Raw genomic sequence first — 19689 nt, 5'->3', positions numbered from 1 at the left:
CCCGGTCGATCTGAGACAATTTTTTTTTGGGCAAAAAAAAAGGCAGTGTTACCTTCCTTTTTTCCCAAAAATCGACTGCACCAAAATTTCTCGGGAAAAAACTTTTTCTTATTAATTTGGGTGCGTAGAATCCAAAACGATTCGTACTTTTTCGATTAGACGTCTCAATCAAAAGTTATGGGCAAAAAAAATTCCTGTTTTTAAAATTTAAAATTCTTATTTTCGTCATTTCGTGAAAGGCAGGACGCAGGTACCTCACCTCAGTAGCAGTACTAAGTACCTGATACCTATTTGTTATTTTGGGCATCAATGTAGCGAATTGCAGATCGATGCCGAATAGCCAAATCGTTGACTGCCAACACTGATCACTCACTGAATAGTGAATACTGAATACAACAGAACATTTAGATTTTAGTGACTTTAGACTTTAACCAAAACCAAAATTGCTCTCTATATATACCCCTATATATATTATTCCCTTTATTTTAAAGTGGGCGGAGCGGATAGCGGAGTCTTACCAAATCTTCTTAAAAGACTAGTTTTAGAAAGTGCACCTCTTCCTCATTATGGGTTAAAGAGCGGCCGAAAAGAAAAACGTCCACGTTAGGAAAGCGGCGAGCATTTTGAAAAATGCGTCCCAACGTATACGGTGAGGCATTACACATTGACATTGCCGTGTACAGACGGTCGAAATGGAGATGGCGATCCTTGGAACGGAAAAAAAAGAAAAAAAGGAGGGTGCTATAAGCTTCATTAGAATTTAAACGGAGATCGAAAAATGCAAAGTGTTTCGGAAACCATAGGAATTTCCAATAATGGAGAAACTAGGCCGGTGGCCTAACCAAGACGATTTAGTTGTTTACTAGCAAATCTGGAGGATGGTCCAAAACTATTTGTGAACCCCCCACAGACCAGTCAGACGATCTCATTCAGGAAAAAAAGACAGAATTTTTAGTCAAACACTACCGCCTGATATTACTAAAGCTTTATTCAAACTAATTGAAAAGCTCCTGAATTGCGAATGAAAATGAAAGATTCGTGCCATTTTATTTTAATGAGAAGACGGGCATCTCCCATTCAGCTTTTTTTTAATGCCAATTGATAAAGTAAATTCCGCACTAAACGACCAAACAAGTTCAGTTGTGCGTTTTTGCAGCGAGTCACAAACAAGTTCTTTCTCTAATGAGGTGGTTACTAATTGCACACTCATATATCACTTTTATTAGTAAACATTCTATAAACATCCCGGTAATTTTTGAAGAAATCTGTCCTATATTTATTAATAAGCGCGTCTTCTATTCTAATTTGACTAGACGTGTATTTAGTACATTGTGGTAACAGTGCAACCAAGCAGGTCGGTTTGTAGTGGTTTTTTTGTAGGAGATCTTCGGGGAGGAAAAACGTTCTTCTTATACCGGGCTTGAGCGCTTCGAGCGAGTAGTGATTGAAGACACTGAGGGTGTTTTTGACGTACACGAAACTTTTCCCAGATTCGCCCTCGTCACTGAACTGGCTACGTTTGATGTAGTCGAAGAAGAAGACGTTCGTACTGGCACTCCTGGCGTACTCCTCCAGGAAATAAGCGTTTCGCACCGAAAACGATGCGTATCTTTCGTGAAGCGTTGGGTGATCTTCGAATATGTGCCGCAAGGCAGTTCTCCACGTGTAAAATACCCTTGGAATGATCACCTCGTCAATGTCGAGCGGGATAACAAAGTGTGACGAACGTAAATTGCGGTACATGCAGTCATTGTATGTTATTACCTCATTTCTTCTTTTTTGCCACACTTCCCTATAAAATACTTCGGTGTAGTTAACGGTTTCAAATGTATCATTATCTCTTAATGGCCTTTTATTGTTGACGCTCGAGCTCATTCGCGACACGTTTTTATTGTTTAACGTGCCCAAGTGACGAGATCTTCTTTTTTGTTCCGCCAAATCGTCCTCATTTCCGTGAACACTTTCGACATTTCGGTAGCGCCTAACGACGAACCGGTCTTTGAGCTTACGCGAGTAGAACCTTAGCAGCTCGTGGACGTTTTTGTGAATTTTACCTACGAAAAAATGGAAACGGTCCGCGCCCAATAATCGATTCATCTCGATCCACTGCATTAAACGCACCGAGATGTCTTCGACGAAATTTAAGGATTTGACGCAAACTGTCGTTGTGTAATTGTCTTTGGTTTCTTGTACGCGTGGGACGATTATGTTGAAAGTCTGTGAGCTTAGGGTGCACTGATCTGAGTTGATTGAGAGTGTCTGAGGGATGTAACCCGTTGGTAGGGAGCACGATATCAAAACTGGGTTGAAGGTCTGTTCGTCGCCCTCATTCCACTCCTTTAGCCATATTTCGTGTATGATCGCCCTGGTGATGTGGTAGATCTTGTCTTTCATTTCGGTTTGGCAGTAGAGGGTTTGGTTGGTTGTGCCTGAAACAAAATTTTCGTATTAGCATGAGGGTTTCTCTTAATGTTAGCGCTAACGTCCCATATAGCTCTCTTAACAACAAAACCATGGTTTGGGACTGGCTTAGTTTACAAAATATTTTCCAACAATGAAATTGTAGGGTTCGTATGTATCGGACATGGGCCTTAAAAAGAATTTATGGATATCTTGAAATTGAAAGGAACTTGAATAACGTGAGGAGGATGTAATGTAACGGTGGGGGTAATTTGAAGAACGTGAAGAGCATCTTTGATGGTAGTTTCATGGGGATTTCAGGATAATTTCAGGAACATTGAAAGATACATGAGGGGAAGAGGGACCTGGGAAAAATAATACATTCTCTTAAAACTTGATAAACCCTACAGATAAATATGGAAGCTGAAGGAAACTTGAGGGAAGTTTCAAAGCAAATTAAGGAGTACTTCGCTTTAACTTATAGTGGCTTATAAGAAAATTAAGAGAAGGGAAATACGAGGAGCAACTCGAAGAAAAGTTTAAAATAAACTCGATAGGAACAAGGAATATTGAGTAGTAAACGTAAAAGGGTAAATGCACTTGGATTAAAGGATTTAATTGCAAGTTGAGGAGAAATAAACACGAGAGAACTTAATTTCAGTAGTAAATGTTAGAAAAACACTGTAGCGTTTGAAGGGAACTTCAGGGCAACTGCCTAAGTGCCTACTTTAAGGGAATTTGAGTAAGAACTTTAGAGGAGCTTAAGATAAACATGGAAACCTTTAGGTGAATTTGAGAGAAGTTTACAAAGAATTTCAAAAGAGTTTCTGTAAAATCATTTTCCTCTTTAAGTTCTCCGATATTGAAGCATTCATTGACATCCCATGCCAGTTGTCGCTGCCAATAAAACCAATCAACCTTTCTGAAGTTAAAACAGAAATATCGAAACTAAAACATCATAAAGCCCCGGGATACGATCTAATCACCAACCAAATCTTAAAAAAGCTGCCACACAAAGCTCTTGTTCTCCTAACGACTATCTTCAATCGAATACTAAGCCTCTGCTACTTTCCTACTGCATGGAAATACGCTGAAATCATCATGGTGCACAAACCCGGTAAACCTCCACATGAAACATCTTCATTCAGACCTATTAGCCTGCTGCCTATCCCGTCTAAGCTAATTGAGAAACTAATACTTAAACGAATTCAATCAGACCAAGACCTAACAACCTTACTGCCTGATTATCAGTTTGGTTTTCGAGAAAGTATGTCAACACTCCAAAAAGTCCACCGCATAGTGAATCAGATCTCCAAGAGTTTAGAAGAAAAACTATACTGCAATGGGGTCTTTTTGGATGTCTCTCAAGCATTTGATAAAGTTTGGCACATAGCACAAGCTCAAAAATGTGGTTAGTAGCAACTATTACCTTCTCCTGAAATCTTACCTCACTGATATAGGAACTTCTCTGTTAAACTCAATGGCTCTGTCTCTCCCCACTATCCTATACATTCTGGGGTCCCTCAGGGAAGTGTGCTCGGCCCGCTCCTTTACCTATTATATACTGCCGACTTACCCGTCTTGCATAACGTAACCGTTGCGGCATTTGCGGATAACGTTGCTATTCTCTCCTCTAACCAGTGACCACGATCCGGTTACCTCCTCCGTAAACATGCAATCCCAACTCGACATGCTCAGTGAATGGTATTCCAAATGGCGAATCAAGATTAATCAAGCCAAATCAGTTCAAGTCACTTTTACCCAACGCAGAGAAATCTCTCCGGCCGTATCAATCAACGGTGCTCCCATACCTGTAAACACTGTAGTAAAATACTTAGGACTCCATTTAGACCAACGACTGACGTGGCAGAAACACATCCAAACGAAAAGGAAGCAATTGGATCACAAAGTCAAACAAATGTACTGGCTCATGGGACGTAAATCTAAACTTTCTCTCAGAAATAAACTCCTGATGCTGTACAAAACCATGGTGAAACCCATCTGGTCTTACGGTATCCAGCTTTGGGGCTGTGCCAAACCCACTCGTTTAAAACCAATCCAAGCGTTCCAAAACAAAACACTCCGACCAATCGTTAACGCTCCATGGTACGTTAGCAACTTCATACTCCATCAAGACCTCCAAATTCCATATGTCACGGACGTAATCACCACTCTCTGCCGCGTACCAACAACGAATTACAGGTAATCCAAACGTCCTCATAGAAATCCTCTACAGGGATGGACCACCCATCAGAAGATTAAACAAAACCTGGCCTGCTGACCTACCCCCCTAACACTAAGTGATAGTGAACTATAAGGTGAATTGTCAGTGGACACTTCCCCTTCCAAGTCAAAGTCATATATCACATTTACTTAATACTCTAAATGAAGTAGATTGTAAATTTGCAATAAAGATAAAAAAAAAAGTTCTCGTAAGGTTTATCATAAGTTCCTCCAATACTTCTCAATTTTGTTTGAGTTACTTTAAAGTTCACATTAAGGTTCTTTCAAGCTACTTCTAAACTTCGGACTCCCATTACTCAATTTCTTCATCTAATCTCTCCCACGCTTACTTGTCCTCAAGTGTTCTTCAAATGTAAGTCATGTTCTCTTCCAGCTTTTCTCTTTTTCGCCCCCTTAAGTTCAATTCAAGTACCTCCATTTATATCGTCTAAAATTGCTCTCAACGTTCCAGTAATGTACTCTTATGTTCATTGTTTCTCTCAAGGTTTTGTTGACATGTTCTACATTCGCATCAAATTCTACTCAAGCTCTTTTCAAATCACCTTTATGTTCCTCTCTGCTCTCAACTTACTCCTAAGTTTCTTTGAATCTTTCCCATTCCCATTACATTTCTCTCAGGTTCGATTCAAGTTTATTTCAAATTTTCTTCAAATTTCTTCTATTTCAGATTCTGTTAAAAATGACTAGGAAAGAATTTTCTTTGATTCTTCTATCTTCTTGACCTGTAAAAGTAAGTTTTCCGTTTTTTCACCCCTTAATGTTATTATGAGAGTTTTCATTCATTCTCTGCTAGCGAGGCCCCACCAAAAAATAGTCTTAAATACAACGAAAATTTGTAGAACTAACACAAAAAGTGTCACCGAATGCCGGAGAACAGCTCCCGAGTTTTTAAAAAGAGGACCTGGGTTTGAATAAACATTGTATTATGGTATGGAAGTTAGTGGAAGACATTACGAACAATACATTCGTTAGTTTAAAGCTTTTTTCCGAGTTTTGGGGAGTACAAATTTTCGTTGAGACAACTAAAATTAGGTGTGCACAAAAAAAATCATGAAAATGTGCGGGGTGCGAATATCTAGAAAACAGGGTCGGAGAGGTACTTACAAAGGGAAAATGATACATGTCGGCGGACCGGTTCGTCGCTGGGGTTAAGTGGGGGATCTGTTTTGAATCGCTTTTGGATCAATTCAAGCGGTCAAGTATATTGGTCTATCATCTTTATGAGGCTATTATGTTAGATTTTCAACCGTTTGTCTCGCTTTCGTACTTGTCTAGTACACCAATTAATAGTTTCTTTCGTGTTATCTCAAGTTAGTGGTTTTAGGACAATTTTGGACTTGAGGAAACGACCCTTTAAAAAGTATGGATTAACAGAGGTCTGAAAATAAGGAAGGGGCGAAATCAGGACGGGACAGGATTCCCTTCATGTTCTCTTCAAACTGTATTCAATTGCTTCTGAATTTCTTTTTCTGAGGTTCTCTTTTCAAGCCGTTAAAAGGCTGATCCGATCGGAACCAAATTTGGTACACACATTATTAGACATAAAAGGGCAGAATCGTGCATAGGCAGGTGTGCGGGTGCTAGCCAAAGCGAATTGTTTTCCCTACTATTAGTGGAAATAGTTCAAGCTAAATTTTAACTAAAAGAAATAAACATTAAAATTTAAAAATTGCAATAGATACCACCCGCTCATCTGCGCATCCGCGATTCTACCGAAAAACATTTCAGCTCTTCCTTTTATGTTTAAGATTATGTGTACCAAATTTGGTTCCAATCGGTCTAGCCATTTAGCAGGAAATGAGAGTACCTACAGACAGACAGGTAGACAGAGCGACAGATCGACAGGCCGACAGAGAGATCGACAGAGAGACCGACAGACAAATCGACAGACAAACCGACGGACAAACGAGCAGACAAACTGACAGACAAACCGACAGACAAACCGATAGAAAAACCGACAGACAAACCGACAAACAAATCGACGGACAAACCGACAGACAAACAGACAGACAAACCGACAGACAAACAGACAGAAAAACCGACAGACAAACCCTAGGACAAACCGACAGGAAAACCGACAAACCGACAGACAAACGGGCAGACAAACCGACAGACAAACCGACAGGCAAACCGACAGGAAAACCGACAGACAGACCGACGGACAAACCGACAGACAAACCGACAAGAAAACTGACAGATCAACAGACCGACAGATCGACAAACCAACAGACCGATCGACATCATCGGTGCTTCAAAACGTGTATTTCCGTATATTTATTTTTTATTTTTTTTTATTTATTGTCTCTCTTGTATAAAAGTCGGGGGTCTTTTTTACCCCAATACAGTACCTCCCTTACTAACGTGCGGATGGTAGAAAGCGCTGTGCACTTTTGGTAAATATGGTAAATCTTTTACTTTAATTAATGTAGGTTAAATACTTTGATTGGATTTTTTATTATTGGTAACCGGCAGTAGCTCACTATGTAAGAAGGTTAAGTGGAGCAATCTATCAGGTAAAAAACCACATTCTTTCGAGAACTAGTAGAGGTAAAAAAATTAGGTTTCGAAATTGTATTTTGTTCAACAGAAAAATGTACACATATACCTACCGCTTCATAGCGAACATGAAGAAAAGTATGTTTTGACGATAAAACCGATAACAATATACGCATTGGAGAAAATGAAAGCGGTTACATTGATCTCTTCGATCCTAAAAGTTTCATTCCAGTCTGTTTATAGCCGAGCACGTGGAAGGAGGAGGTTTACTATTCGTTTAAAAGGGTTATTTACTCGAGGTCGTTGCGTTTCGTCCCATTTCTTAATTTCTAACGGGAGAGATTTAAGTAACGAGGATTCTAATCTGATTTTCACGAGCGATCACGTGCATACACCGGTGAGCGAAAAACATCTTTGCGTATGTGTGAAGATTTGCGGTTGAAATTCGGGAACCGAAACGTGCATTAAATGAATGAAATCGATCCGAGTGGTAGCAAAGAATTGGCAGTTTAACTTCGAGTAAAAACATATTAATCACCGTCGTGGAGAAACATTAGACAAATTCGAATTTGTGAGAAATAGCGAGTTACCTACAATTTTATGTGTCCCACTAAACGAACTAATTCCAATAAATTCCCATCCGAGGGAAATCTTTTTAAAAACTTGATTCGTAACAAGGCCTTTTATTTACGAGTGGTAAAATATATGTGAAGGAACATCTTCGAGTGGGAGAACCGCTTTTCAAATAAGAACACTCGACAGACCGACAGGCCGACCCGACAGATCGACATACCGACAGACCGACAAACCGACACACCGACCAACATCATCGAAATTTTCGTCCTATGATAATAATTATTGTGGGTTTGCCAACTTTCTGAGCAGCTAATTATTGTATATCTTGCAACTATAAAGAAAGTGCTAAAAAACCTATCAATCCTAGCAACTACGTCAAGATGAAAGGCGCTCAGGGCGTAACCAGTACCTGTATTAGAGAACAAAGCTTGTTTTACCGCAGTAAAACAGATATAGCTGTGATAGGCCATCCCCGACTCAAAAAAAATGGCACTTCTGCCGACATACTTCTTAAGCGCTTAACGTCCATCTAGCAGGATCGAGATATCGGTAACCCGTGAAGATATCTCGCTTCGTAGCGCTATTAATCTTGGCGAAAATGGTATACGCATTAGCATAATCCGTGCGCGAATTAGTTAATCAATCTGGAACTCGAGCAGACCCCATTTAAAACACCCATTAGCTACATACGGCAAACAACAATAAATCAAATATCCAAAAAAGGACTGACAGGCGAAATGGCAGTTGCAATCAATTACATCACTTCCTGCAGTGCCCGCGAGATGCTATCGGAAGGTGATCTTCAATTTGTTTGCCTTTAATTTGAGCGTTGCTGTGATCGGCGCAAATATATTTATAAGACGGAAATTATAGGGACAGTATAGTTTGGGACCTATAAATTATAGAATCATGGCCGACACAGTTGATAATAACACATTATTTATTAATGAATCTCAAAATTGCACCTCACGATCCAGAACGAATTAATTTAGTTGGAGTTGAATAAAAGTACTTTGTGCGAACGCTCCAATCCAACGGAAACCAATAAATCATGTCCATCAGCTCTCTTGTACGATTTTGCGTCGAAAATATTTACTTTGTACGTAGGTAATTTATCTTCTCTGCCCATTTATCTTCGCCGTTGAAGAGGTCAAAACTTCGAATTCCAAGCGTATTCAAATGAAGGGGTACCTATTGATGCGTTAAACTGGATCATAAAACTGGACATTCTAATCTGATTACTATGAATAATTAAATTTAAAATATGAGCCATTACATCGAGATAAGCTGTAAATGACGAGGAACAAGAAGAAGAGCTGTGTGCTACCGCCATTATAATTAGTACCTCGGATGTCAGTTGCTATTAAAATGAAATGTTATTTAACATTACCGCAATGTCACGGTGAGGTGTTAATGTATTTGTTAAATCATTTTTTTGTGACGATAGGACTTTTTTTAAAGCATCTCAGTTCAATCACACACGTTTATGAGGTTCTAATTCCTCTATTTCAAGTAGCAATAAAATGCTCTTATAAGGGTTATAAAAATAACGCCGATTAAAATTCTCGCATCTCCACTTTTTTTTGTCTATAGGCGCTGCGATGTTTATGGCGGATTTCTGGAATTGAGAATAAATTAGGGAGAAAGGTGGGAACGAGCGGTTTGTGATTTTTCTAACCTGTGTGCAGAAGAGGAAATCTGAAAAGTGGTCCACTAAACACGCCATACCAATTAATAATTCACAAAGTAAAGCACTTCTACTTGGTACGTTCATGAGTACATGGAAACGCTGGAGATATTTTTTCCAGACGTCCTAATCGCCCTTTGTGAGTACGCTCTTCCGAAAATCCGTTATGGAGATATAAGGAAATATATCCGATCAAGATAAGGGGTCGAGGAGGAGGATTATGGTTGGTAGAGATTGATTCCTTTCGTTGAAACCTTCCATTAGAGTAACATGAAGGATAAAACCTGTTCCACTCCAGATATTCTAATCATGAATCTTACCAAAAAGTTGGACACATAATTCAAACAACTGAAATCGAATAAATAGCCTCCTAAGAGCCTTTAAAACTTGTGAAGGTGTCTAAAAATGATCACAGAACCAGTTAAACAAACAAAAATTTACGTCTTTGTTTGGTAAAAACCAAAATGGTATTTTGGGTAAGGCAATATGAAAGCAATTAAAAAAGTCGTCTTGATTGTTTGAAACCAAAATTACGTCTTAGGTGAAAACCAACCAACTCAATTCAATCGACCAAACACAAAGAAACCTATTAACCATAAATGGACTCTACGGTCTAGAATGGCATACCAAAGTTATCCCAGCGACAGTAACTAAATAATGGTTCTTTCCAGGCTTGCCTAAGAGATTTCCTTGTAGTGATCTTAATTCAGTTAAAATCCTTTGATTAAGTTTGCGTGTATGTCTTTCATTCCTGATCGCCGTTGATTGATCCTTTCCTGACTTGGTGGTGACTTGATGGCGCCTTGATATCGCTCTAAAAATTCGCTAAATTACCAATTGCATTTTTCGCATTTTCCTTATACTGAATAAGCTTGTGTTTTAAGAGTCCTTTCATCTATACATGATTTATACTCATATCCAACCGAAATTCTTACTTCTTCATTTATCAGTTTTCAAAATCTTTTAATAATTTGATTAGCTGTCCTGCATATTCCGCACTATTGTCCCCTATTTCTGCGTTCCTGATGCGTAGGTACCGCTCAATCAAATATTGTTCCCCGCTACCGATGCTCCTGTTTCCTTACATGAAGTTGGCTCGTGTTTAATTTGGTTCCCATTCTCCTAAAATTTTCCCTAAACGTTTTAAAATCTCTGTGTCTCAGCTACCGTGTCGGAATAAATCTGGGCCCTTTCATTCAACCCCTAATCAAATTCACCTCTAACCGAATTATCAATCTATCACACATTCAGCTACTTCCTCGCAATCCGCTACTTTCTTTAATAATGACTAATTCTTCCATTTATTTCTGTTTCTTTATAGATCCTGCAGGATTTTCTGATTGATCAAATCGTGCAGATTTTGAAGAGACTTCACAATCTGCATATTTATCATGCTCCGAACTCTTCCTGTTCAAAGTATCTTTCAAGTTTCTTAAATCCTTTTTCAATTCTTTCAATTTGTGGTCCTTCAGTTTTTCGAATTTTCAATTCCAATTCGTTCGATTTTCCGAGTTCTTCAAACCAATTTCCTTCGAATTCTTCCAATTATCTTTAGAGCTTTTCAACTATCTTTCCATCTATCCATTCTTCGGCTTGGGTGCTTATTCCCATGTTAGAATCCATCTTTAACTTCTTCAAATATACCAAATTCTTTATTTTGTTTTTAAGCGGATTTTCCAACGAAGTTACGTACTCCACTTTCTCTGACCGCCCGTCTGTCCATCTGTCCGAAACCTTCATTACCTACTCCTACAGTTTTCAATACATTTAGTTCGTTCTTTCTGTAGTCGGTAGTTTATTATAGCTCCGGCACCTGATCCAAGAAAAATCTTAACGATATGCGCATGCGCAGACTAGACAATCGTAACTTCCTTTATGTAGAGATGTCTTCTTTTTAACGACACATCATTGTAATATACGTAGATTGGCAGCGTTAACTTTCCTATTTATGAATATATCCTTTTCTTCGCTTTATCAAAATACTTGTGTCCCTTTAGTCTTTCGGAAAGTACTAATCTTTGTATGGAAAATTCGTTAAAGTTACTGCGAAAATTTCTTCTTGTTTTTTTTAATCCTCTTGGGATCTTCAACACCTATGGTTTTTTTTTCAAACCTACCAGGGTTTCCATATTTTCAATTCGTTGCTTTGGGGGTTTCGGATGTTCGAATCTTTTGAAATCCATCAAATCCTTTGAATTCCCCATTTATGTTTAAAAATTAATAAATCAGATTTGTAAAAATTCCTTCGATACATAGAATTTATATCATCCTTTAGTTTACTACGTCATTCCCAAAGCTTTTCAAAAGTATCATATGCCGCGTCAAAGTTTGCCATACTCTTTCCAAATGTACATAGAGCACAGACGATCTCTAGAGGGCAATGAATGTGTTCCAGAAACGCACAGACCATTTGGAAATTTTTAAACATCTACCTTCTAAAAAGATTCCAGAGAAATCTAAAACTCTGAAAGTCTTCTAAGCACTTTTTTTTAGATTTACACATTTACCAGTATGACAAATTCCATACGTGCATAAGGAACGAGAAAATAAAGCGCGTTAGGATAAACGCGAGTGTTCAAAAAGATAAGAGTCGAAACGTCACAGAGCTGCCGGTTCTAGAAACCGTCGCTACGGGTCATGAGATTGACTACACCTGCCCATGTAGAAAAAACGCAGCTGAATCCGGGTTCTCTGGGGGACCGTTTCGGTTTTTCAGATCGGTGAATGGACTATGACAAATTTGGTGGGGGAGCACCAATCTATGCAGGTCGAGCGCTGCATCTTTTTCGACCGCGTATTGAATTCTTAGCCAGAGGGTAGAGGCAAAACTACGTAACCTAAATGCAAAGATTTGTAGGCCAGGTAACACGAAACTTTTCGTCAAGCTTTCAAGGTGGAACATGTGAGTTGTGTACGCATTTTTGAGAAATTTCATTGTTAATTAAAATTTCGAACCGAAAGTAAAATAACCGTAGTAAGTATAAGCGCGCAACCGGAAAATTGTGCTTTTCTGCTCTGTTTAACAAAACCAATAATAAAAGGCAACAAGGGAACTTCGTCGTGTAGTAGGCGGTATTATGTTCAACTGAAAATACGATGCGCATAAGTTACTTTCTTAGTATATACGTGAATATATGGCGGGTCATTGAATGATCGGATTAAACTGCGCGTATTTAAATAGATAAATTGTTACTACAAAGATTAAATTACAGAACGCTTCATTGCGTTATATCTGGAGTGGCTGATTACGTTAAACACCAGTTGTGCACCTAATTTGTTTATACATTATACACATAGGTATATTATAAATAAAACGGCAACCGGTAAAATGGTTAAAGACAACTAATTCTTCCCTTTGGCCGCAGCCAAAACCATAAGTTCTAAGGGTAGACTGTGACATTTCCACGCTACGAAACGTCGGTGATTTATTACCATGAATACTCCAACTTTCAACTAATTAAATTACGAAAAAGCTGAAGCACAGTGTTTTCTTGAATCAGATTGCGTCAGCCATATCTAGAAATTCCAGTAACCAAATTCATACAAGAGGTGCGATCGTATTGCTCAAGGCGTTCCACTATCTCATGTGCCATTGTTTATCAAAATCAATTAAATTTTACTTTGATAAAGTTCCCTTACCAAACTTCGATAACACAAATCAATTAAAACCTACTAAATTATTGAACAATCTTTACAGCTACAAATTCATCAATAATAAAGTCCCCTTGTCAACAAAATTCCACTAGATTTCCTGATAAAACTTTGAATAATGTTAAATACAGAGTGTGCCGCTGGCCATTTCCATAAGTCAACCACAAGTGCCCAATATTCACGTCAATTTACTCCCGGTTCATCCAGGATTAATTTCTCATCTTGTATTACGCGCGCGATGAACTCAAATTAATGACCACTGTGGTCCACTTGTACGGCAAACCCGCTTGATTCCAAAAGTATTCGTGAAGTAAATAAATTTTGAATGTACGATTACGAGAAGTCGCAGGTCACATTGCTCGAATGTCTTATTCGCTTGTACACGAATTTCGTTTCATTAAATTTGAGTGCCAAACGTGTTGTTTGTGAAAAATGGCTTGTATCCCTGTCATGGCGACGTCTTAAGTTGCACTTTGATCAATTATAACTTGTTTTGGGATGTGTGGTATTTGTACTTAAGACGCGCTTGTTATTGACATCTCTAATAAATACGATTTTAAGTGCGAGCTTTTTCTGCTCAACAAGGCTAAACTTAATTAAGTGCTCGAGAAGATTGGCAATAAATTATGTGTAAAACTTTACGGCACACTCCTCCTGCTATATGGCGATGCGATGTAAATTTTAAATTGAAATTGGTTCCCATCGTCAATAAATTTGTCGATTTTGGTGAACGGTTTATTTCCCTCGATCGAGTCCCACATTTTGGTTTTTGTTAAAAATTAACAGTACTTTCGTATGTAAATGTAAATGCGACTTCCTACTGCATTTTTTACCACCAGACAATTTGCATTTATCCGCGGTTAAATGAGGAAAATTACGGATAATTTATGTGGGAGATTTTAATAGCGTACTGCAAAGGATTACCTTTCATCATTCCAATTAATCTCAGGTAGCGGTAGGGTTTCAGTCTGTCGTCGTAGTAGACGTTGAAAACGTGCAAATTGGTCCCGGGCACCAAGGTCCACATTTCCGATCTTTGAAAACGCACTTTTTTGGGTCGAATCAGCTCGGCGCAGCTCGCCCGTTCACTTTCGATTTCGATCTTCTTCAGCAGAGAGTAACCGATAATTTCTTTCAGGTTCGTTTTGGGGGTTGCAGGGATGGGACTTACGGGAAGGGTTAGAAGGAAGCTGACGTAGAATGTTAAAAACACACTAAGAAGTATGACTAGGGTTACGTAGTGGAGACGCGGTTGCATTACCACCGTGTCACAGCGTCTTCGATGGCGCGTTTACCGTCAATGAAGTGGGCTTCGTCCATAAGAATACTTGAAGGTGGTAGTGGTGGAGTAGCGGTAACGACCATTAGAAAGGTGACTTAGTCATATCTGTAAGTAAATATGAGAAAATTGGATTTCTGTAATACGACGGTCGTTAAAATCTCCCACGAGCATTACGTCATATTATGAACTTGTTTTCTCAAATGTAGGTTTCGATTTTTTTCATTTGAATTTCAAATACGCCACTGGCAGAGATGCTGCTAATTGAAAAAGTTAATTACCACACGACAAAAATTAATTATCTTCGTTATTTACTTGTTTTCAGTAGTCGCCAAAGTACCTGCAAGAATTAATTGTCCTCATAACGGTTCCTTGCACAAAAAAAAGTAAGTGCGCGGCCTCGAGGGCGACCAATTTGCTCTCGAATACTTTTTTACAAATCCCCAGCTGCGCGTGAAACGGCCCATTTCCATCCCTGAAAGCCTGAAACTAATCCCATTATCTCGATGCAAAGCTGCAACTAATCTAATTATCACAATTTGTTTTATTGCTTAAGGCGGACGTCAATCGAACCTAGAATCATCAACGAGGCAATAAAATGAGCGACAAAAATGACCAAGTTGCATGTACGCGAAGGTCATCCTCGATGAAAATTACATTTTTCACCTAAGGCACGTAATTAGGCGAAAGCGGACTGACAGCAAATTCTTTCAAATTTCACAATTTAGTTTGAAACAATAATTCCTTGGAAGCAACTAATTAATTATGCGCTAACTACTTCAAACCTAAAATTTAAAAATGTTTATTGGCTGTTTTGGAGCAAATTGAGCTTATATTAATTAATTATCAAGTGGACTCTAATTAAAGCTACCGAATTTGTTACAGCTATTTTTCCTTCCGCTTTTTTCTAGGTACCACTTTTTTGATTTCCCTCGTATTCTAACTGATGGGCAATTTTTTGTTGTAATCCTCCATAAAAATGATTTAAGACACCTCCGTCCATGGGCCTCCATAAAAATAAGATTTATGAAAACATCCTCGACTACACCATCAATTTTATTTACGCGACTGGGCTTACTATTCGGAGTAGTTACCTAATGGGAGAAAGAGGAATTCCGACGGGTGCAAGGTTGATTACCTAGACCTCTATGAACAATTGATGACATTAACGACATCAGGGATGTTGCAACATAAATTTTATTTTTTTATGACCTCTCTGAAAATCAGATCATAACGTAAAATTTAGATGCATGATATAGTACCCATTACCTACACTCGTGCGTAATGTACCCATTACGTACACCCGTGAGTAATGAAAAATATTAGAATTGTTCATGTGCGTTTGAATGTGAGAATTATCTACAAATGTCAAAACTTTCGACAGATGTCGTTTTGGGTTTTGCCTTATTTTCATTTTCAACTGCACGGAGATCATAGAAAAAGTATGACGTAATACCCACTATTACAACCTTATGACCCACTATTACAACCTTATGACGTAATATACTATTTTGCAACTAGTCTTACTTTTGTGATCATTTGTTCAGAATAATGATAAAAGGATAAAATGGAATGCTAAAGCTACAGAATTTTTACTTTCGAAAGGATTCTAAAAGAAATGCTTTTATGAGGACATCCTAGGTTGCAATTAAAATTTTATCTTTCCGACGACTTTCACATCCCACAAGAAATGTAGAAAAGGTAGAAAAAATTGTATTTTAAAGGCTTCCTAGGCTTCCATAAAAAGTTGAAGACTTATCCTCCAAGTCGGCACGCCAATGGCCTTGATGATTTTACTTGCTTTACTTATATATAAGTACCCTTTGTGGATTATGTGGTTTGATACAGGAAATAATGGAGTATTGATACATCCAAAACATAATTTGGCTAAATTTATGACAAGAAAAATTGGGTCCCCATCAAAATCAAAATCGATACGTTATCTGGATCATACATTGAAATTAATAAATACTGTCAAATGCACGAAACACATCGACTGCGTATTTATGATGCAAACGTTATAGGTTACCATAAATCATGAAACATCCAGGTATTTAATACGACCCAAGTGTTCAATAATTACGAAAAGGTAGAGTTTCCTTCCAATCTTCAGCCATTTCATAGCAATCTTTGATCTAGCGGCAAATGCTTTATAAAATAGCAGCGTTATAAACCATGAAAACTGTATATGTAATGGCAGCTTTCGTCGCACAACGTGATTTGAAGAGTAAATAGGTCAACGCATTTACCTCTTTTAAAACTGCTCGATTCTACACGTTGATCTATTGTTGATCTGTATAGAAAACTACTTGTGAAACAATATCCAGCACGTTTTCCACTAAATATTAGTAATTTACGGCACGTAAAAATACGCCAAGCTCGTCTTGTGTCCCTCGACGCGTCTCTGTCTATCTGAAAGCGCACTGCAATTGGTTGCTTTATAATTTCAAAAGTTTTATGAACAATTTACACAAAGGTATACCGCTTCATAGAAAGGCATATCTCGAATAAGGGCGATAACAAAGTGTGCATTTTTGAGATAAAAATCTACTGAGACCGACTTCTAAATGGTTTTTTTGGCAGACTCTCGAAGAGTTAGCATGTACAATTTATGTGTGAATAATTTTATTTCGAATAATTGCTAATATTTTGTGGAGAGAGTGAGCACGCACCACTAAACTCGTGCAAGATTTTTATGTATAAATATAGTTTTTTTTATTTTTTTGCGTTTATTCGTGTATTATTATTAAAATACGATTACGTTCTTGGGAAACATCTAAACGAATGTGTGGTAAAGTACTAGTTACCACGAATTTAACGCAAAAAGGAGAAAAATCAAACGGACTGGTCGCCTGATTCGTACCAAGGCCGTTTATTTACAAGTGATAAAGTTTACGTGAAGGAACAATATCGAATCGGATGAGCGCCTTTCAAATAAAGACTGTATTAAAATAATATACCAACTCTAAAATACATTGTAATAAATTTCCAGATCGCTAATTTGGTCTACAACGGCAGGGAATTTAAAGACAGTTAATCGGTGCATTCATCCGCAGATAACGTTACCATACTAGTGCAAAAAGTCAGTTGTACCATCAAATCTGTTTCCATATTTCTAAAAACATAAAAATATTTATTTATTTACTTTGCCTTTATTTTTAAGTGAGCGGCGTTTCAGCCAATGCTGCTCTACCATCCCGACCCACTATACATTTATAATGCCCAAACACGGATTTGAACCAGGGACCCTGGGCACCGCAGTCCAGCTTCAACTGAATTGCGCCACACGCCTACGCGAATAACTGTAAGTTACCTTCAATTATTTGATTTGTGGAAAAGTTGTGGTCGATTATTTTTGGTGATTTTCATAGTAATTCTACTTCAAGTAATTTTGATATTCCTAGAGGAATCGACGTATTAAAATTTGTACTAGCTAGCCGTTGGTTAAAAATTAATTGCTGCAGTAAATTTTTTCCCAGTGCCATAAAAGTTCAATTTATTAATTAATGCAATTGGGGTCTTAATCCTTGTCAATCTAACTAGCCCGTTATAGAGCACTCCCCTCCCCCTGGATAATAACCAACAGCGCGCTCTACTTCGTCTTAAACTTCCAAACACAAACACCGGGTTTTGGCGATTGTCCCAAAAAATCGAATCTAGTTCAAAGTAGCCTGCACTCTCACCAAACGCGGATCTATTGACTCTACTGCGATCGAGGCGCGAATTAATTAGCAACTCTAATTTTCAGACTACACATTCATGACCCCTTAAGTCCAAAATCCGAATGAATCCAAAAATTTCCCCTTGAGTCGCCTTTTGGCATCCTCCAATCCTGTTTACGCCGCACCCCATTTATGTTTTGCGAAAACTTGGTGTAGATTAGGTTGCCCACCTTCCGTTAACGTTTTGGTAGAAATTTCTATTATTATAAACATTTTAAAACAAATAATGTTATAAATTTCACATTATGTGCGTAATAATGAACGTTTAATTACTCAAATTTGTTTGCTTAGAAATAACCGATATATTGTTTACTAAGATTTAATTATCTGGCGAGCAGGAGTATTTTTTATTTAATTTAGGATTAGGCTTTTCGCTCTTTTCTGGAGGCCCGAAGGAATTCTTTTGATTTCAGTGTTTACTTATAGTAAATGTATTTTGTTAGAAATAATCTTTTGGAATTTACATGAAAATTATTGCTCTTTCACGAAGGGAGTAAAAAGAGTTCTGTTTTAAAGACACACCAAATTTCTCCAAAATATACTGGAGTCTTTGACCCCCCGACCGATACCTCTTATCCAAACCTTTCCATTTTCCCATTGTGGGTACCCTCCTCCGCGACCGAATTTTTGAGCTATTGGGATTTGAACTTTTGACCTTACCGACAGATGTGTCTTGTTCGGCTCTTCCGTTTTCCTTTCTGGAGTACCTTTGAAGTTTTGAATCTTCAGAATTCTCGATTTTCTTCTTTACAATTTTTAAGTTTATTGTGATTCTCAATTCTCAAATTTTCCCATCGTCAGATTTGTGGATTCTTCCGATTTTTCGGTGTCTTTAAATTCAACAGGTGTTAGATTGGTAGTATCCAAAATCGTTGATTTCATTCAATAGTTCCAAATACGTCGCACTCTCATTTTTACAACTCTTTAATTTTTCAATTTTCCAGTTTTCTTTTTTCTTTTAATTTTTTGAATTGTTCAGGTTCCGGTTGCAACACCTCTCTGTGTGAGCTTCTAGACATACCGCAAGGTTCCATATTAGGTCCTGTCTTATTACCTAAATATACACAAGCTGATTATATCATTACCTGCTTTGCAATTTACGCATTTATCCATGACACGCATGTTATTTAGTAATTTCCAACTTCCTATGACTGTTACAAGTGTGGGTATTTTATAAGAAGAAAAAGTCACATACCACAAGTTAATTGCAGTGATTTAGATTGACAACGATTTTTCTTCGCTATTTCACGCACGAAAATTAGTGTCTCTATTAACAAAGTATAAATACCGACCATTAGAAATCAGTAAACAAATTTTACACTTAATATTCCCGGTTCATAAATGGCCATCCGCATGAATAGGTATGTGCAAGAAAATAAATTTCGTTTTATTACCAGAAACAAATATTTAAAATGCTGTTGGGAACAGGTTTAAAAACATTAATTGTGTGATTTGTTAATGGTTACTTTAACTGTGTAATTGAATTAATTATCACCAACTGTATTTTTAAACATTCATATTTTGATGAATCCCGTTTTCTATTATGCAATAAAATGTAAAAATTATAGCTGTTGTATCTTTGTAGGGTTTGAATAAGAATACAATGGTACGGGAACTCAAAAAGTATGATAGTA

The 19689-nt window shown here is 37.8% G+C and overlaps 1 protein-coding gene across 1 annotated transcript; it reads right to left on the bottom strand.

The window, feature by feature from the left end:
• Positions 1 to 1076: 1076 nt before the first annotated feature.
• On the bottom strand, positions 1077 to 14427 carry LOC116178690. The gene is made up of 2 exons (XM_031498264.1): positions 13979 to 14427; positions 1077 to 2429 (listed from the first exon to the last, which is right to left on the bottom strand). The coding sequence occupies exons 1-2, from the start codon at positions 14310 to 14312 to the stop codon at positions 1207 to 1209; spliced, it is 1557 nt and encodes a 518-aa protein (XP_031354124.1). The 5' UTR covers positions 14313 to 14427; the 3' UTR covers positions 1077 to 1206.
• Positions 14428 to 19689: the final 5262 nt, after the last annotated feature.

The sequence above is a fragment of the Photinus pyralis genome, unplaced genomic scaffold (assembly GCF_008802855.1).
Source record: "Photinus pyralis isolate 1611_PpyrPB1 unplaced genomic scaffold, Ppyr1.3 Ppyr1.4_LG8, whole genome shotgun sequence".
NCBI classification, from domain to species: domain Eukaryota; kingdom Metazoa; phylum Arthropoda; class Insecta; order Coleoptera; family Lampyridae; genus Photinus; species Photinus pyralis.
Note: the sequence above shows the minus strand (reverse complement) of the source record. Positions and strands in the feature narration are given on the sequence as shown.